This window comes from Passer montanus, unplaced genomic scaffold (genome assembly GCF_014805655.1).
Source record: "Passer montanus isolate IOZ18808 unplaced genomic scaffold, ASM1480565v1 scaffold62, whole genome shotgun sequence".
In the NCBI taxonomy this organism is placed as follows: Eukaryota; Metazoa; Chordata; class Aves; order Passeriformes; family Passeridae; genus Passer; species Passer montanus.
The window spans coordinates 1268365-1288542 of NW_024371260.1; the positions used below are offsets into that span (position 1 = coordinate 1268365).

A 20178-nucleotide genomic window follows, 5' to 3' on the forward strand; every position below is an offset into this window, starting at 1 on the left:
TGGTTCCACGGGTGGCTCTGTCACAGTGACAGCGATGTCCCCAATGCGGGTCACCCCCGTGACCTGTGGGGTCCCAGCGGAGCAGGACCGGCCCTGCCTCGGTTTCCCCAGTGGGGAGAACCCAGGAGCATCCTCGGGGTGGAATTTGGGAGGGAAATGCCGAGGTGCCACCTCTCTTTGAGCACCTTGGGGTGCAGGACGGAGTGAGGGACACCCCGGGACAGGGCTGGGGGTGACAGGGAGGGAAATGCCAGGGTGCCACCCCTCTTGGAGCACCTTGGGGGTGCAGGATGGAGGGGACAGGGCTGGGGACAGTGACTGCCCGAGCTGGGGGTGACAGGCAGGGAAATGCCACCCCTCTTTGAGCACCTTGGGGGTGCAGGATGGAGAGAGGACAGCCCAAAGCAGGGCTGGGGACAGCTGCCACTCAGAGTGGGGGGTGACAGGGAGGGACAGACCCTCCTTTTGGGCATCTTGGGGGTGTGGAATGGAGTGAGGACAATCTAGAACAGGGCTGGGGACAGCTGCCACTCAGAGTGGGGGTGACAGGCAGGGACAAACCCCTACTTTTGGCATCTTGGGGTTGCTGGATGGAGCGGGGACAGCCCAAAGCAGGGCTGGGGATAGCTGCCACTCAGAGTGGGGGGTGACAAGGAGGGACAAAATCTCCCTTTGGGCATCTCGGGGGTGCGGAATAGTGTGAGGACAATCTAGAACAGGGCTGGGGACAGCTGCCACTCAGAGTGGGGGTGACAGGCAGGGACAAACCCCTACTTTGAGCATCTCGGGGGTGCGGGACAGAGCCAGGGACACCCCGCCACAGAGCTGGGGACAGCTGCCAGTGCCGGTGAGGGGGTGGCGGGGCCGGCTGCGGTCCCTACACCTTTAAAAGTCTCCTCACGTTGCGGCGCTGATTATCCATTAACCGAGGCTCCCTTTCCTGGGGGCGGCGTTCGCACCGAGCGCTGCCAGCAGGGCGGGCGGGCGGCCGCGCTGCCTCCCTGCCTGCCTTCCTCCCTTCCTTTCTCCCTCCCTCCTCTCCCCCCTAACCCCCGCTCCCTCCTTATCAGCAATTCAGATTGCATGCAAATCTGCGCGCTTTCTTCCAGGGCCGCGGCGGCGAGCGCCGAGCGCTCCTCCAGATCTCCTCCTCCTCCTCCTCCTCCTCCTGGGATTTTCCTCCTTCTCCCCTCCCCTCGCTCCCTCCCTCCCTCCTCTCTTTCTTTCCTCCTTTTTCACCTCCTGGAACAAAAGTGGCCCTTTGGGCTGCGCCGGCGCTGCCTTGCGAGCGCGGCCGCTTTGTCTGCCGGGGTCAGCGGCACCGCCACCGCCACCGCCATGGGGACACGGCGGGCGCTGGCAGCGCTGGCACTGCTGGCGCTGGCGCTGGCCAGCTGCCCCGAGCGGGAGCTGCAGCGCCGGGAGGAGGAGGCCAACGTGGTGCTGACGGGCACGGTGGAGGAGATCATGAACGTGGACCCGGTGCACCACACCTACTCGTGCAAGGTAGAGCCGCGCGGGGGAACTTTCGCCCCGTGCGGTTTGGGGTGGAATCGGGGTTTTTTTTTTTTTTAAAGGGTGGAGAGGTTCCAGCTGCTGTGTGGCCGGGGGGGGTGGTGGGGGGGATCTCCAGAGGTTGCTTTTTATGGGCATTTCCCTCTTTGGCGTGATGCGGAGCTGCCTCCCAACTTTCCGGGAGCCTCTGCTGTTGACTTTAGCAGCATCTCGAGTTCCTGCAGCCCGAGCTATTGTTTAACCACCAACCTGGCCTCGGGCTCCGGCGTTTTTTTATCTCCCCCCGAAGCGGGGAGACGCTGAAGTCCCGAGCAACCTGAAATCCCATCCGCCAGCTTGACAGAAAACGTGCCGGATGCCTTAACCCTTGCCGGGGCAGGAATCCCGCCTGCAAGGACACGCTCTTCCCTCGCCTTTCCCCCTTCTCCCGGTTCCCCTTTTCCTCCTGAAAAAACCCTGCTTCTGCCTGGTGCCCAGCGGGGCCGGGGGCGATGCTTTGGTGGCAGAGAGGAAGGCGAACTTTCCCCGGAGCATCCCCAGCCCCTGCCCGCCCCGCTGGTGCCCGGTGCCCGCTGCCAGCGCCCCCCGACCCATCTGCAGCTCGGCAAGGATCGCAGCCCCCCCGGGCGAGAGCCGGCACCGTCTGTTTGCGGTGTCTGGCACATCCTGGGTGCTCCGCCGAGCATTAATGAGCTGTGCCCGTGGGGCGCAGATGGAGGTGGCCACCTGAGGCCGGCGCGAGGTGGCCACGGGAGGTGGCCCAGTGGCGCTGGTGGCGGGGCAGAAGTGCCAGGGTGGGAGGTAAATCCTTTTTCTCCCGCTGCGGACTCGCAGCGAGGTGTCTGCCTGGCAGAAAATCATCCTGCAGCGGCGGGGCAAGACCCTGGGGCAGGGAGAGCTGGGATGGGGGGATAGCTGGGATGGGGGGAAAGCTGAGATTGGGAAAAGCTGGGATTGGGAAAAGCTGGGATAAGGAAAAGATGGGATGTGAAAAGCTGGCATGGGGGAAAAGCTGGGATAAGGAAAGCTGGGGTGGGAGGAAAGCTGGGATAAGGAAAAGATGGGATGTGAAAAGCTGGCATGGGGGAAAAGCTGGGATAAGGAAAAGATGGGATGGAGAAGAAGCTGGGATAAGGAAAAGATTGGGATGGGTGAAAAGCTGGGATAAGGAAAAGCTGGGGTGTGAATAGTGGGATGGGGGAAAAGCTGGGATATGGGAAAAGCTGAGATGTGAAAAGCTGGGATAAGGAGAAGCTGGGATAAGGGAAAGTTAGGCTGGGAAAAGCTGGGATGTGAAAAGCTGAGTTAAGGAAAAGCTGGGATGTGAAAAGCTGGGATAAGGAAAAGCTGGGATGTGAAAAGCTGGGATAAGGAAAAGCTGGGATAAGGAAAAGCTGGGATAAGGAAAAGCAGCTCTGCCTTTGCAAGGTGCAATGCAGCCCCAGCTGGAGCAGCAGGAGTGGGATGGGGCTGCCCGTGGTGGCTCCTGTGAAGCACAGCCTGAATTCCTTACACTGGGAAGGGAATCTCTTCTCTGCCTTTCCCTGAGCAGTGCCCGGGAGAGGTTTGTGCTGCTCGCCCTGGAGTTTGGGATTTTGCTCCTGGTCTCCAAAGAGCACAGAAGGGCCAGGACAGGTTCCTGAGAGATCATTCCAGCCTTGGAGTGGTGTAAAAGTGAAAGCAGGAAAGCTCCCATCCCATCCCATCCCATCCCATCCCATCCCATCCCATCCCATCCCATCCCGTTGTGGCAGTGCTGTGACATTCAGGAATTTTCACAGGACAGCAGTTCCCTGTCCCCTTCCCTGCCCATCCTGTGTCATTTTTAGTGGCATTCCGTGGGTCTTTGCAGGGGAAAACAGCTTTGGAATGGGATTTGGGGTGTCCCGAGGAGCTGGGAGCAGATGAATCTGCTGTCACTGCAATGACTTGGGGATGTGCAGCTTTGCAGCAGCTCTTGGCTCATTGCCCTCCTCGGATCTTCCCAACTCTTGGAATTGGAATCGTGCGGCTTTGCCGTGCCTGCAGTTTATTTTGTTTTGGTTTGTTTTGTTTTTTAACCTAAATTCCAGTAGCAGCTCGGGATTAAACGTGACCCCTGGCTCCTGCTGCCCTTGCTCTGCCCCCGGGGGGAGCTGGGAGAAATCCAGGATCTTGTGCTGAGGAAATTCCTGCCCCAATTCCTCCCGTGCAGAGCCGGCCGTTATCTCCTGTCAGCCTCTCCCTTATCTGCGGAGGAAAGGCGAGGGCCCAGCGCGTGCGGGGAGCTCCCACACCCAAAATCCCGAGGATTTCTGGAGCTGGGTGGTCCGGGAGGCAGCGGGGATCCGTGAATTCCGTGCTGGGGCATTGTTCTCCCCAGCCCGGCTCCAAAGCCTCCCAGCCGAGCGCTGCGATGGACGCAGATAAGCGCCGGGAGAAATGTGAAGTTAATGTTAGATAAACACCCCGAAATAGCTGCGCTGCCAGGGGAGCTGGGGGGAGCAGGAACAGCGCGACAGAATTCCCAAAAAGTGGCTGCTGTGCCCTTTTTCCAAGGGATTTGGCATTCCTGAGGGCAGTTTCTGACTTCTGCCCAAAGCTGCTGCTGCTGCTGGCATTGTCCCCTCCTGCTCGGGCCCCCTGAAGTGCCTTTTTCTGGGCTGTCCCGATGGCTGGGAAGGCAGCTGCTATTTATAGGGTAAATCCAGGTTCTGTGAGTGCCGTAGGAAGTGTGGAAAAGGATGTGGATCCTGTTCTGGACAATGGAGCACAGATTTTGGGGGGGTTTTGTGGGAATTGCTGGGTCCTGGAGGAGGGACAGGGAAAAGACACAGAGAGAGAAAAAAGGGGAGGGGGAAGGGTTGGAAGCAGAGCTGATCCTGGCTTTTATTTCCCAAAATTCCCAACATTTCATGGAAGCAGAGCTGATCCTGGCTCTTATCTCCCAAAATTTCGTGGATGCAGAGCTGATCCTGGCTCTTATCTCCCAAAATTTCGTGGAAGCAGAGCTGATCCTGGCTTTTCTCTCCCAAAATTTCCCGGTGACCCCTTTGGGTGCTGCCCATCCCGAGTGACAGCTCCTCCAGAGGGGACTTCGCTCCAACTCCTCACCCGGCGGAGTTTTCCTGGCAGGAATGTTCCTGTACAGGTGGTCCCCATCCCTATTACGGCATGTTGGAAAATCCTTTTATTTCTGGGATTTCCAATTTTCCCCCTGCCCGGATAAAGTTGTGGCTGCTCCTCCTGCGCCTCCGCGGAGCTTCAAAACCCCCTGAAAATCCAGCGTTTTCTCTTCTCCCTGGAAAAGCAGAGCGCTCCGGGGCAGGGTCCTCCTCCAACAGGTCCCGGCCCCATTTTTTCCCTGTCTCCCTTCCTTTTCCCCCCCATCCTCGCTGCCGCCGGTGAGTCAGCGGTGACAAAGTCTTAATTGCGCCGCGCTGATGAATGGGATGCCCGCAGGTAATTGCCGGGCTTTGGTGCCTCGCACATCCATTCATTAGGGTGGGGAGGAGACCGCTGGACTCTGATGTTCCTGTGGCCTGGCTCGGCGCTGCCTCAGCGCCCCAGCCACGCCAATTAACACCAATTCCCATCTGCTGCAGAGCTGGGGGAAGAATTCAGCTTTTCCCCACTCAAAAACACAAAACCAAACCAAACCCCGAGCTGTGAAAATGCCCCTTTCGGAGGCAGCCTCGGGCTGTGTTTTCTGCTGCTGGAGGAGGGGCGGTTTGTTCTTATTTTTCCTCCTTTGTCTGGCTGGGTTTTTGCCCCGGTTTGCTGCTCACCTCCTCCGGAGCCTGCCCTGGGGCTGCGGGAGGTGCGGCTGCGGGGAGGTGTCTGGACTTGACTGCGGGGAGAGAGCAGCTCAGGGCCGGGCAGGAGGCAGGAGGAGCGGCTGGGGAGGCGGCAGGGCTGGCTGAGAGCCAGGCTGTGCCCTCCACACCTTGCCCAGGCTCACCTAGGCTGCAGGGCTGGCTGAGAGGGGGCTGTGCCCTCCACACCATGCCCAGGCTGGCTGAGAGCCAGGCTGTGCCCCCCACACCTTGCCCGGGCTGGCTGAGAGGGGCTGTGCCCCCCACACCATCCCCAGGCTGGCTGTGCCCCCCACACCATCCCCAGGCTGGCTGTGGCCCCCACACCTTGCCCAGGCTCACCCGGGCTGGCCCGTGCCACTGGAGGTGCCACGGTTCCTCTGGGGTCAGGGGCAGGGAGGATTTTCCCAGCCCTTTCAGGGAGTTCCGGAATGGTTTTGGGGTCAGGGGGGGAGCTGCAAGGGGCAGAGTTCAACTTTTATCCCTGCAAAAATCCCAGCTGGGCAGGCCTGGGGTGCCCCAGCAGCCTCTGGGGAGAAGGAAATGTCCTGGTGTCCATCCCGAGCCTCTCCATCCCACCCAAACCTCTGAATCCAGAACCTCTCCATCCCGAACTTCATCCCGAAGCTCTCCTTCCCGAACCTCTTCATCCTAAAGCTTTGCATACCCGATCTCTCCATCCCCAATCTCTCCATGTTTTTAATTCTATTTTTATAACTCTATTTCTTATATTTTTAAATTCTATTTTTATAACTCTATTTTTATATTTTAAAATTCTATTTTTATAATTCTATTTTTATAAGTATATTTTTATAATTATATTTTTAAAAGTATATTTTTATAATTCTATTTTTTATAATTATATTTGATAATTTCTTATAATCCTATTTATATAATTCTATTTAATAACTATATTCTATAAATATATTTTTATAATTCTGTATTGCTATAATTACATTTTTATAACTATATATTTTATAACTATTTTTATAATTATATTTTTATAACTACATTTTTATAATTATATATTTAAATTTTAGTTTTATAACTATATTTTTATAATTCTATTTTTTTTTTCCAATTATTTTTTCATTTTTTCCCCCCGGGGGACCCCCGCTGGAGCACAAGCCCGTGTGGGGACACGTGGCTGAGCTCTCCACGCCTGGGAGCAGCCGAGGCATGTGCGCTGCAGAGGAGCTGTCACAGCCCCGGCTGCACCTGGGCTGCTCCTGCAGCTCAGGTATGCGGCGGGGCACGCCAGGCTGCAGCTGTTGCCATGAAATTTGGGGGAATTTATTGCTTTTTTCGGATGGCTGCGCTGCCTGGGAGCTCAGACCCCCCAAAGCCGGGGTCCTGCTGCGGATATTCCACCAGCAGGACACGGTGTGAGCAAACCGGGAGGCTGAGAGGGAGAGATAAACCCCAAAACCCCAAAACTCGCTTCTCAACCCCAATCTGTGCCCGCAGGGCACAGGCAGAGCTGAATTTCAATTTATTCCCTTTTCCTGCTTGGCAGGTGAGGCTGGGCTGGCTCCTGTGGCCGCGGGGAATGCGGGAATGACCCTGTGGGAATGACCCCGTTCCCAATGTGGGAATGACCCCGTTCCCAATGCGGGAATGGCCCCATTCCCAATGTGATAATGACCCCATTCCCAATGTGGGAATGGCCCCATTCCCAATGTGGGAATGACCCCGTTCCCAATGCGGGAATGACCCCATTCCCAATGCAGGAATGACCCTGTGGGAATGACCCCATTCCCAATGTGATAATGGCCCCGTTCCCAATGTGGGAATGACCCCATTCCCAATGTGATAATGGCCCCGTTCCCAATGTGGGAATGGCCCTGTGGGAATGACCCCATTCCCAATGTGGGAATGGCCCCCAATGTGGGAATGGCCCCCAATGTGGGAATGACCCCATTCCCAATGTGGGAATGGCCCCCAATGTGGGAATGACCCCATTCCCAATGGGGGAATGGCCCCCAATGTGGGAATGACCCCATTCCCAATGTGGGAATGGCCCCCAATGTGGGAATTCCCCATTCCCAATGCGGGAATGGCCCCCAATGCGGGGAATGGCCCCGTTCCCAGTGTGGGAATGACCCCATTCCCAATGTGGGAATGGCCCCATTCCTGTCCTCCCCGCCCTGCCAGGGACACTCTGCAGGAGTTTGGCTCAAGCCCAGCGTGAACTTTGAAGCCTTTTTGATCTGGGTTGAAATTCTGGAGTTCAGGCTGCAAAAGAACAAAAAAAAAATAGAAATAAATTCCTGGGATTGATCAGGGATCACAGGATTTGCGTTGCCCGGGGCCCCCAGCGAGGTTTCACCCCCTGGGTTGAACTCTGCAGCCTCAGATCTGGGCTGGAGGCGCTCAGGGAGGAATTCTGGCACGGGGGAGAAGTTTCTGTGTCTGAACAGCCCCTCGGGTCCGGGGGGACACCTGAAGGGCCACCGGGGCACGGGCAGAAAACCGGGAATGGTTCCTTTGGCAGGGGGATAAAATCTGTCTGCCGGGAACACCAGGAGCCCAGGAGGGGAAAGAACTGGTCAGGAAGGGAAAATGGGAGTCCAGGGAAGGAAAAGGGGAGTCCAGAGAGGGGAAACAGGTCAGGAAGGGAAAATGAGAGTCCAGGGAAGGAAAAGGGGAGTCCAGAGAGGGGAAACAGGTCAGGAAGGGAAAATGAGAGTCCAGGGAGGGAAAAAAGGAGCCCAGAGAAAGGAAAGAACTGGTCAGGAAGGGAAAATGGGAGTCCAGGGAGGGGAAAGAACAGATGAGAAAGGGAAAGAGGAGCCCAGGGAGGGGAAGGAGCAGCTCAGGAATGGAAAAAGGAGCCCAGGCAGAGAAAATTGGAGCCCAGAGATGGAAAAGAGGAGACCAGAAGGGAAAATGGGAGCCCAGGGAGGGGAAAGAGGAGCTCAGGGAGAGAAAATGGGAGCACAAAAGAGGGAAGAGTGGCCCAGGGAGGGAAAAGAGGAGTCCAAGAAGGGCAAGAAGAGACAAAGGAAGGAGAAGAGGAGTCCAGGGAGGGAAAAGAGGAGCCCAGGGAGAGAAAATGGGAGCCCAGGGAGAGAAAATGGGAGCCCAGGGAGGGGAAGGAGCAGCTCAGGAATGGAAAAAGGAGCCCAGGCAGAGAAAATTGGAGCCCAGAGATGGAAAAGAGGAGACCAGAAGGGAAAATGGGAGCCCAGGGAGGGGAAAGAGGAGCTCAGGGAGAGAAAATGGGAGCCCAGGGAGAGAAAATGGGAGCCCAGGGAGGAAAACAGGAGCCCAGGGAGGGAAAATGAGATCCCAGGAAGGGGCAAGAAGAGCTCAGAGAGCAAAACAAGACCCCCCAAAACCACAGCAGCCTGGTGACCTCTCCCCTCCCCGGGCAGGTGCGGGTCTGGCGCTACCTGAAGGGCAAGGACATCGTCACCCACGAGATCCTGCTGGACGGGGGCAACAAGGTGGTCATCGGGGGCTTCGGGGACCCGCTGATCTGTGACAACCAGGTGGCCACGGGGGACACGCGCATCTTCTTCGTCAACCCCGCGCCGCAGGCGCTGTGGCCGGCGCACCGCAACGAGCTCATGCTCAACTCCAGCCTGATGCGCATCACGCTGCGCAGCCTGGAGGAGGTGGAGCACTGCGTGGAAGGTGAGGACTTCGTGGGGATTTTTGGGGGTTTTTTTCTGGTTTTTTGGGGGTTTTTGTGAGGTTTTTGTGGGGTTTTTGTGGGATTCCCAGCCCCTGGATGGGCAGGGGTTCGTGGTTCAGCTCCAGCCTGATGCGCATCACGCTGCGCAGCCTGGAGGAGGTGGAGCACTGCGTGGAAGGTGAGGACCTTTTTTGGGGTTTTTTAGGGTTTTTGTGGGGGTTTTTTGGGGTTTTGTGGGGTTTTTTTTGGGTTTTGTGGGGTTTTTATGGGGTTACCAGCCCCTGAAACGCAGTTCAACTCCAGCCTGATGCGCATCACGCTGCGCAGCCTGGAGGAGGTGGAGCACTGTGTGGAAGGTGAGGACTTTGTAGGGTTTTTTTGGAGTTTTTGGGGGGTTTTCTTCGGTTTTATGGGGTTTTTGTGGGGTTACCGGCCCCTGGGTGGGCAGGGGTGCTGGTAGAGGGGTGTCGTGCTGGTTTGTGTGTGTTTAGGGTGGTGGTGGCACTGATTTTGGGGTTAGTGGGTGGTGGGCAGGTGATGATTTAGGATCCCTGCCCTGTCCCATCCCTGCTCCATCCCTGTCCCCCCCACAAGCCCTGGGGGGGCTCCCTCCCTGTGGCAGAAATGTGAAACACCCCCGGGCTGGTGGCAGGAGCTGAGAGGCTCCATTTGTTGAGCAAATTCCTGTGGAATTTTAATCTGGAGTGGGAGGCTGGGACATCCTGCAGCACTTCCTGCAGGATCAGCTCCCGAGGCTGCCCGGCCATTCCCCCTGCCCAGGAGCCCTGCACTGGTCAGTCTCTGCCCAGGAGCCCTGCACTGGCCAGTTTCTCTCTGTCCAGCGTCCCTGGACTGGTCAGTCTTTTCCCAGTAGCCCTGACCACTCTCTGCCCAGTCTCAGCCTGGTTTCTCCCTGCCCAGTAGCCCTGGACTGGTCAGTCCCTGCCCAGTCCCTGCCCAGTTTCTCTCTTCCCAGTAGCCCTGGGCTGGTCACTCTCTGCCCAGTAGCCCTGACCTGACCAGTTTCTCTTTTCCCAGTAGCCCTGACCAGTCCCTGCCCAGTTTCTCCCTGCCCAGTAGCCCTGACCAGTCCCTCCCTGCCCAGTCTCTGACCAGTTTCTCTTTTCCCAGTAGCCCTGACCAGTTTCTTCCCAGTAGCTCTGACTTAACCACTTTCTCTCTGTCCAGTAGCCCTGGACTGGTCACTCTTTTCCCAGTAGCCCTGACCAGTCTCTGCCCAGTTTCTCCCTGCCCAGTAGCCCTGACCAGTCCCTCCCTGCCCAGTCTCTGACCAGTTTCTCTTTTCCCAGTAGCCCTGACAAGTTTCTCCCTGCCCAGTATCCCTGAACTCACCAGTTTCTCTCTTCCCAGTAGCCCTGGAGTGGTCACTCTTTGACCAGTCCCTGCCCAGTCTCTGACCAGTTTCTCTCTGCCCAGCATCCCTGGACTGGTCAGTCTCTGCCCAGTAGCCCTGACCAGTTTCTGCCCAGTCTCTGCCCAGTTTCTCTCTGCCCAGTAGCCCTGGAGTGGTCACTCTCTGCCAGTCCCTGCCCAGTTTCTCTCTGCCCAGTAGCTCTGGACTGGTCATTCTTTTCCCAGTAGCCCTGACCAGTAGCCCTGACCAGTTTCTCTCTTCCCAGTAGCCCTGCAGTGGTCACTCTCTGCCAGTCCCTGCCCAGTTTCCCCGTGCCCAGCTGTGTTCCCATGCCCTGTCCTGGCACGGATCCTGCCCTGCCAGCCTGGAATTCCAGCTATGCCTCCCCTTGGGACCCTGCCAGCAGCTCCGGGCACTTCCCGGCCTCTTCCCAGGAATCTGGGCAGTGCCAGGGCTGGGAGGTGCCCCTGCTGCTGCTCCAGGGAGTTTGGGCACTCTCCAGGGGTGTGAGGGGAAAACCAGGGTCGTCATTGGTGCCTCAATTCCAGGGAATTCGGGGAATTTCAAGGGGTGCAGGAGGAATTTTTGGGGAGGTGCCACTGCTGCCTGCTCCAGGGAATTTGGGCAATTTCCAGGGATGTGAGAGGATTATCAGGATTATCATTGGTGCCTCAGTTCCAGGGAATTTGGGGAATTTCCAGGGATGTGAGGGGAGCATTGGGGAGCCCCACTGGTGCCTTTTCCAGGGAATTTGGAGAATCTCCCGGGGTGTGAGTGTGACATTGAGGAGGCACCACTGGTGCCTCAATTCCAGAGAATTTGGGGAATTGCAAGGGATGCAGGAGGAATTTTGGGGAGGTGCCACTGCTGCCTGCTCCAGGGAATTTGGGCAATTTCCAGGGATGTGAGGAGCCCATCAGGAAGGCACCACGGTGCCTCAATTCCAGGGAATTCGGGGAATTTCAAGGGATGCAGGAGGAATTTTGGGGAGATGCCACTGCTGCCTGCTCCAGGGAATTTGGGCAATTTCCAGGGATGTGAGGAGCCCATCAGGAAGGCACCACGGTGCCTCAATTCCAGGGAATTCAGGCAGTGCCAGAGCTCTCCAAGGGATGCAAGGGCAGCGCTGGGGAGGCCCCTGCCGTGCCCAGAGCAGCTTTTTCAGGATGTTTTTCCCCACCACACCGCATTTTGGGCTCTGCTGGGAGTGGAAAGAGCTGTGCTGTGGCTTTTCCACGGCGCTGGTGCAGCTGTGCCCTCCATGGAAGTGGAATTCTTTCCCACTCCAGCCCCCGGATGTGTCCCGTGGCGAGGTTTGTTTGCTGGTTTTATCTCCCGTGGCCCAGCTTTGTTTTGGAGCCGCTCAGTGGAACATCAAAGGGTGGATTTTCCCACCCACTCACTCAGGAAAACACTGGGGGCTGGGCTGGGTTTGGGTCTAGGGCTGAGTTTTTGGGTCCAGAGCTGATTTTTTGGGTCCATGGCTGGTTCTTTTGGGTCCAGGGCTGATTTTTTGGGTCCAGGGCTGATTTTTTGGCTCCAGGGCTGGTTTTTTTGGCTCCAGGGCTGGGTTTTGGGGGTCCAGGGCTGGTTTTTTGGGGTCCAGGTCTGGCTTTTTTGGGTCCAGGTCTGGCTTTTTTTGGTCCAGGGCTGTTTTTTGGGTCCAGGGCTGATTTTTTGGGTCCAGGGCCGGTTCTTTTGGGCCCATGGCTGCCTTTTTTTGGTCCAGGGCTGGTTTTTTGGGTCCAGGGCTGGTTTTTTTGGCTCCAGAGATACTTTTTTGGTGTTTTTTAGTCCAGAGCTGCTTTAATCCAGGACACATCCCAAACCTTCTGCCTTCCTTTTCCTGCCTTGGACAGACAGACCCAGGTTCCTGCTCTGCTTCCCCAGGATTTGCTCAGGGAAGGGGAAGGAGCTGGAATTTCCCTGCTGCTGGAGTGGGATGAAGCTTTTTTTGGGATGCAGCACCAGGAACCTGTCAGGGTTTCATGTCCAAATCTCTTTGGACACAACAGGATTCTTCCACTTGGAAGTGATGGATAAAAACTGCTGGGATGTTTGGGAGGGGTTTGCTCTGCTTCAGATTGAGCATTCCAGCCAAATTCCCTTTAAAGTCAGCATCCCAAAGCTTCTCCTGCCTCCAGCTGACCCCTCTGTGCTGCTGTGGCTCAAGGAAGCTGGCCAGGCCCCGTTCCCAGGCACTGGGGCAATCCAGAGAAATCCCAGCTGGAATTGTCCTTCCCAGCCCTGCACTTGTCCCTTCTGTGCCCAAGGGAGCCTTTTCCATCCTCTGGAAGCTCCTGGGGCTGCCAGGACGCCTCAGCAGAGTCCCTGCCTGTGGGTTTGGGGTTCAGGCTCGGTGTGGATCCCTCGGGATTCCCTCCAGCCCAGATCCCCATTTTCCATGGAGCTTTGGTCCTTCAGGCTGGGCTTTTCCAGCCTGGGAAAGGATGAACCAAAAGGGAAGAGAGGTTTTAGGAGGGTGAGGGACATTCCTGCTGCTGCAGCCTGTGGATTATCCCTCCTCCTCTTCCTCAGGAGCATCCCACGGGGCACTGGGAGCACTGGGAGCACTGGGAGCACTGGGAGCACTGGGCTCTGGTGTTTCCACGGCCTGAGCAGCAGCAGCAGTGTGCTGACAGCCCTGCTCCATCCCCGGGGGGGAGGATTTTGGACATTCCAGCCCCTGCAGGCGTGGGAACCCTTTGGAGAAGCTCTGGAATCCATCCCGGAGCAGGCAGCGGGTGAAGGGAAGCAGCAGAGGGGGCTGGGGCTGCTGCTCTGGGGACCCTGGGGACCCTCTGGCCGCCACATCTGCGGTGACACCAGGAGGGCCCAGCTCCCAGTCCTGCTCTCCACGCACAGCCCCTGCCTTTTGCTCCATTTTCCAGCAGGGAATTTGTTTTTTTTTTTTTTTTTCCTGAGAGCTCTGAAGCCTGACCCCGTGCCCTGGGATCTGCAGGACAGACACTTCCCAGCTGTCTGTCTGTCTGTCTGTCCAGAGGGCTCCCAGGGGGTGGCCCTGTCCAGGAGAAGGCTGGAATGTGGCCCCAGGAGCTGTGACCTGGGAAGGGCCTGGGGCAGCTCAGGGTGCTCGTCCTGGAATCCAGGCTGTGGGTGGCGAGGGGGGAAAGTCACATCTCAGCTCTGGAATGGGTGGAGAATGGATAAAAAATGATAAAAATGGATAAAAAATGGATAGTTGGCTCTGCTGGGTCATTCCAGCTGCACCATAAGGAGGAGGTCAGGCCTCAGTTCCTCAGGGAACTCCTTGTTCCCTTCCAGTTGGATATCAGGAAGAAATCCTTCCCTGTGAGGGCCTGGCCCAGGTTGTTCCATGGATTCCCCATCCCTGGAGCAGCCTGGCACCATGGGAGGTGTCCCATCCCTGCTGGGGCTGGGATTTAAACCCCTCCCAAGCCCATCCATGATCCCAAAACTCATCCAGGGGCTCGGTGGCTGCTCCAGCCCCAGCCCTGCAAGGGAAATACAGGTTGGATTTTGGGATAAAGTTTTTTTACAGAAAGATGAGGAAGTTTTTCACAGAAAGGTGATGAAGTTCTGGAGTGGCTGCCCAGGGAGGTGCTGCAGTCCCCATCCCTGGGTGGGTTTAACAAAGCCTGGATGTGGCACTGGGTGCCAGGGTTTAGCTGAGGTGTTGGGGCTGGGTTGGACTTGATGCTCTTGAAGGTCTCTTCCAGCCTGGATATTCTGAGAATTTGAGGGAATTCTGGGATTCTGTGAATTCTGGGATTCTGTGAATCTGGGATTCTGTGAATTCTGGGATTCTATGGATTCTGTGAATTCTGTAGGTTCTGTGGATTCTGTGATTCTATGGATTCTGAATTTTGTGAATTCTGTAGGTTCTGTGGATTCTGTTATTCTAGAATTCTGGGATTCTGTGAGTTCTCTGAATTCTCTGATTCTGTGGATTCTCTGACTCTGTGATTCTGTGAATTCTGTGAGTCTGTGAATCTGTGAATTCTGTGAATCTGAATTCTGTGATTCTGTGAATTCTGTGAATCTGTGATTCTAGAATTCTATGGGTTCTGTGATTCTGTGGTTCTGTGAGTTCTGTGATTCTGTGAATCTGTGATTCTAGAATTCTGTGATTCTGTGAATCTGTGATTCTGTAATTCTGTGAGTTCTGTAATTCTGTGAATTCTGTGGATTCTGTGAATCTGTGATTCTGTAATCCTGTGATTCTGTGAGTCCCCTGGCCCTGCCGTGCCCCTCTCTGATTCTGTAATCCTGTGATTCTGTGAGTCCCCTGGCCCTGCCGTGCCCCTGCTCGGGGGATGTGCCCCGGATGCTCCTGGGCAGCAGCCAGGTGCCCCTGCGGGCTCTGGGCTCCCCGTCCCCCCTTCCCTTCCCTGCTGCATTCCTGGGCCCCGACTTCAAAGGCTGTTGGTGGATAACAGAGCCCGGCAGCCCTGGCAACCCTGGCACCAGCCCTGGCAGCAGCTGCTGGGCCCGGCCCCTGCCCTCCGGCCTCCCTGGGGACAGGGACAGGGGGACAGGGGGACAGGGGGACAGCGGGACAGGGGACAGGGGGACAGGGGGACAGGGGACAGGGGACAGGGGGACAGGGGGACAGTGGGACAGGGGGACAGGGGGACAGGGGACAGGGGGACAGGAGCCCTTCCTGCTCCTGCTGGGACCCCTGCTCAGCTTTGGGGTGACATCCTGCTCTGGGGGAAGCAGCTTTTGGGGGTGACATCCTTCCCTGGGGGCTGCAGATTTGGGGTGACATCCTGCTCTGGGGGCTGCAGATTTGGGGCTAAATCTCTGGGGGAAATGCAGGATTTTTGGGGTGAATCTCTGGGGGCTGCAGCTTTTTTTGGGGTGACCCCCTGCTTTGGGGGCTGCAGCTTTGGGGTGACTCTCTGGGGAAGTGTTGGATTTTGGGGGTTAATCTCTGTGAGGAGTCGCAGTTTTTTGGGGGATGAATCTCTGGGGGCTGCAGCTTTGGGGTGGCACCCTGCTCTGGGGGCTGCAGCTTTTGGGGGTGAATCTCTGGGGAATTTCAGGTTTTTTGGAGTGAATCTCTGGAGGGAATTGCAGGGTTTTTGGGGTGAATCTCTGAGGGGAGATGCAGGGTTTTGGGGGGTGAATCTCTGGAGGAAGCAGCTTTTTTGGGGTGAACTCCTGCTCTGAGGGCTGCAGCTTTTGGGGGTGAATTTCTGGGGAAATGTTGGATGTTTGGGGTGAATCTCTGAGGGGCATTGCAGAGTTTTTTGGAATGAATCTCTGAGGGGAAATGTAGGATTTTTGGGGTGGAATGTCTCAGGAGAATTGCAGGTTTTTTGGAGTGAATCTCTGGGGGAAAATGCAGGGTTTTTGGGGTGAATCTTTGCCCCGGGGGACTGCAAATGTATTGGGTGACCCCCTGATCTAGGACACTGCAGCTTTTTTGGGGAGAATTTCTGCGGGGTGGGCTGGAGCTTTTTTGGGGGGAACCTCTTCCCTGAGGTGCTGCACTTTTTTTGGGGGGGGAATCTCTGCTCTAGAGGCAGAATTTTGGGGTGAGGGTCCAGCTCCTGCCCATGCCCTGGAGCAGGGCTGGGCTCTTTTCCTGGGCAGGATTTTCCCTGGGCTGATCCAGCTGTTTTCCCTGTGTTTTTTTTCCATGTGCTGCCCCGTCCCTGGTGGATTGTGGATTATTCATCAGGTAAGAACATCATTCCTCTCCTCTTTGGGATGGAAAGTGGGCCAGGAGGGGCCACACAAGGATGGTTGGTGTGCTTCCCGAGGTTGTGTGCTGGGATTCCCTGGATCTGCCTGTTCCTTGGAGCTCCCCTGGGCAGGAGGGGCCAGGATAAAATCCCTCTCTCCTCCCTAGAGGAGCGTGGATAAAAAATTCCCTGGCAAAGGGGAATCTCAGGGACCATGAGGATGATGGAAAGGGAGGTGTGAACTCCCCGCCCAGCATTCCCGGCTAATTCCCTCCTGGAAAACAAACCCCACGTGGCTTTGGGATTTATGGAGCCTGCTCCAAATCCTCGGGGTCACTTGGTCAAGTGGGGTAAATTGGGAGGGCTTTGCCCAAGGGTGTGACATTAATTAACTCCAGGTTCCCTGGGAAACCCGAGCCTGTCCCAGCAGCCTCTGGAGGGCTGGGAAGAGCCTGGGAAGCAGCTGGGAAGCAGAGGGTGCTCCCAGAAAAGGGTTTGGTGGCGTTTTAGGAGCACTAAAAGCAGCTCTGGCCTTTATTTTTTACTGGGTTTTTTTTTTTACGCTGTATGATGGTTTCCTTAGGTAAGTCCTTAGGTCATTCCTTAGGTTATTCCTCAGTAATTCCTTAGGTTATTCCTCAGTTATTCTTTAGATTATTCTTTAGGTTATTCCTCAGTTATTCCTCAGGGTGTTCCTCAGTTATTCCTGAATTATTCCTGGTATTATTCCTAAAGTTAGTCCTCAGTTATTCCTGGGATTATTCCTCAGGTTATTCCTCAGTTGTTCCCTGGTTATTCCTCAGGTTATTCCTCAGTTATTCCTCAGGGTCAGGGAAGATGGGATGTGAAACAGGAATAGCTGGGGATGAGGGATTTTGGGAATCCCACCCCAGAATTCCTGTGAGGAGGGGGATGAGGGGCTGCAGGCCTGGATCAGAGCAGGATCCCATCGTCCTGGGAATGCTGGGAAATGCAGGATCCATAATCCTGGGAATGCAGGGAAATGCTGGATTCATCATCCTGGGAATGCAGGGGAGATGGGAAATGCTGGATCCCATTGTCCTGGGATGCTGGGAAATGCAGGATCTATCCTGGGAATGCAGGGGAGATGGGAAATGCAGGATCCATCATCCTGGGAATGCTGAAGTGCTGGGAAATGCAGGATCCATAATCCTGGGAATGCAGGGGAGCTGGGAAATGCTGGATCCATCATCCTGGGATGCTGGGAAATGCAGGATCCCATTGTCCTGGGAATACAGATGAGCTGGGAAATGCAGGATCCTCTGGGCTGGAGGAGGCAGAGCTGCAGGATTGCTGCTGGAACCAGGAGGGATGGGATGAGCAGGCTGAAGGAGGGGGATGCAGGATGCTGTTTGGGGTCTCCATGAAAAAATTCCCAGGGAATTTTGCTCTGGAAGTAAATCCTGGGAAGGGAGGCAGCTGCCCTGCATGGGACTCTGGCAGTGGCAATTCTCCAGAGGGAACGGGAATGAATTTTAATGGAATCTTGAAAGAGTTTAAATTTTCATGTCCCCGTCAATTATTCAGGACGGCGGAAAAGCGACTTTAAAGCAGAGGAAAGAGCAGGGGAAAGGGAGAGGCCACGGGGGTTCCTGGGGGGATCGGCTTTTGGGGACACTGCTGGGAAATGGGGACCTTGGGAAGGCTCTGCTGCTGGGGAGGAGGGAGTTTGGGAAGCTGGGATGCACTGCCTGGGGCGGGTCCGTGCTGGGAATGTGGGCTCAGAATTCCTGGTGGGAGCTGGTCCAGAAAGGATTTTAGGGTCCCCATTCTGGAATGCTGGAGCAGGGATCCATCCTGGATCCATTCCCAGTTCCTGCCCTGGGAAGGGAAGGGGGGTTTGGGATCCTGGAGCTCATGGCTCTGTCTCTTTAGGATCTGGGCTGGGAATGTGGGCTCAGAATTCCCTGGGGGAGCCGATCCAGGAGGGATTTTGGAGTCCCCGTGTTGGAATGGTGGAGCAGGGATCCGTTCCCAGTCCCTGCCCTGGGAAGGGAAGGGTTTGTCGGATCCTGGAGCTCATGGCTCTGTCTCTTTAGGATCTGGGCTGGGAATGTGGGCTCAGAATTCCCTGGGGGAGCCGATCCAGGAGGGATTTTGGAGTCCCCGTGTTGGAATGGTGGAGCAGGGATCCGTTCCCAGTCCCTGCCCTGGGAAGGGAAGGGTTTGTCAGGATCCTGAACCCATGGCTCTGTCTCTTTAGGATCTGGGCTGGGAATGTGGGCTCAGAATTCCCTGGGGGAGCCGATCCAGGAGGGATTTTGGAGTCCCCGTGTTGGAATGGTGGAGCAGGGATCCGTTCCCAGTCCCTGCCCTGGGAAGGGAAGGGTTTATCGGGATCCTGGAGCCCGGCCCTGCCCGTGGCACAGCTTCTCCTGGCCCAGGGCTGGCGGGGTCCCGTGTCCCATCTGTGTGCGGGCTGTGGCTGTCCCCAGCAGGCTGCTCTGGCCTTGCCTCCCCGCCCGGCCCCCAGCGCTGCTCGGGGGGCTCGGCAGCACAAACGGGGCTTTGATTGCTGCTGCTGGGAGCTGCCAGCCCTGGCTGCCTGCCCGGGAAACGCAGCCAGGCTCCCACAGAGGCGCCCTTTGTGCTGCCAGCGCCGGGGGCTGCGCCGGGGACACCGACAGGGGACAGGGACAGGGGACAGGGACAGGGGACAGGGACAGGGGACAGCGGAGGGGACACGGACAGGGGACAGGGGACAGCGGAGGAGCCCCCAGCTCTGGGGACAGGGACAGGGAACACTGGAGGAGCAGCCCCCAGCTCTGGGGACAGGGACAGGGAACACTGGAGGAGCAGCCCCCAGCTCTGGGGACAGGGACAGGGGACAGCGGAGGAGCCCCCAGCTCTGGGGACAGGGACAGGGGACACTGCAGGAGGAGCCCCCAGCTCTGGGGACAGGGACAGGGGACACTGCAGGAGCCCCCAGCTCTGGGGACAGGGGACACTGCAGGAGCCCCCAGCTCTGGGGACAGGGGACACCCAGGAGCCCCCCAGCTCTGCAGCCCCCCTTGTGCTGCTCCCCCCGAAACTCCAGTGGCTGCAGCTCCTCCTTTGCGCCGCCATCGCTCCGTCCCCCCCGGGGGTGACAGGCTGCTGTCCCCAGCAAAGGCGCCTTTGTCCCCAGGGCTGTGGGAGGAAATGGGGCTGGCACTGTGCCCTGCCCGGCCTGGGGTCCTGTCCTGGGGCTGGAGTGGCGCTGGGGACGCGGGTGTTGTGACAAAGTGACAAAGCTGGTGCAGCTCTGTGTCCCCCCCGGCTCGGTGCTGTCCCTGCAGGGTTTGGGATGCAGGGAGCTGTTTTTTGGGATTTCCTGTGTGTGATCCCCCCCACGTCCCCTCAGCAGGGCTGGGGACAGCTCAGCCCCACGCCGGGGATGGATCCAGCCTGGGGACAGCAGGGTGGCCATGCTCTGCTGCCCGAGGAGGGATCAGATCCAGTGCTGGGGGGGGACTGTGGGGAGATCCGTGCCTTGAACTGGGAATTCTGTGGTGGTTTCACATGAGGGAGTGGGAATTCAGCCTGAGAACAAAGGTGATTTAGGGAACAGGTGGAGAATCGCACCTGGTATGGGAAAATTGTGCATGGAGAGATCTGTGCCTTAAATTGGGAATTCTGTGGTGGTTTCACGTGAAGGACTGGGAATCCAGCCTGAGAACAAAGAGGTGATGTAGGGAGCAGGTGGAGAATCGCACTTGGCATGGGAAAATTGTGCATGGAGAGATCTGTGCCTTAAATTGGGAATTCTGTGGTGGTTTCACGTGAAGGACTGGGAATCCAGCCTGAGAACAAAAGTGATGTAGGGAGCATTGGAAAATCACACCTGGCCTGGGAAACTTGTGAGTGGAGAGATCTGTGCCTTAAATTGGGAATTCTGTGGTGGTTTCACGTGAAGGACTGGGAATCCAGCCTGAGAACAAAAGTGATGTAGGGAGCATTGGAAAATCACACCTGGCCTGGGAAACTTGTGAGTGGAGAGATCTGTGCCTTAAATTGGGAATTCTGTGGTGGTTTCACGTGAAGGAGTGGGAATTGAGCCTGAAAACAAAGAAGTGATTTAGGAAGCAGGTGGAAAATCACACCTGGCGTGGGAAACTTGTGCAGCACAGGGGGAGGTTGGCTCTGGGTGCCACGGGGCCTTGGGAAGGCCTTGGAGCC

The 20178-nt window shown here is 56.7% G+C and overlaps 1 protein-coding gene across 1 annotated transcript in view; it reads left to right on the plus strand.

Moving 5' to 3' along the window:
* Positions 1-1045: 1045 nt before the first annotated feature.
* The window catches only part of AGRN (agrin), a 90832-nt gene continuing 71699 nt past the window's right edge, over positions 1046-20178 (plus strand). The window contains 2 exon segments of the mRNA XM_039727581.1: positions 1046-1506; positions 8687-8948. Of these exon segments, the coding sequence (XP_039583515.1) occupies positions 1084-1506; positions 8687-8948 (685 nt within the window). The 5' untranslated portion in view covers positions 1046-1083.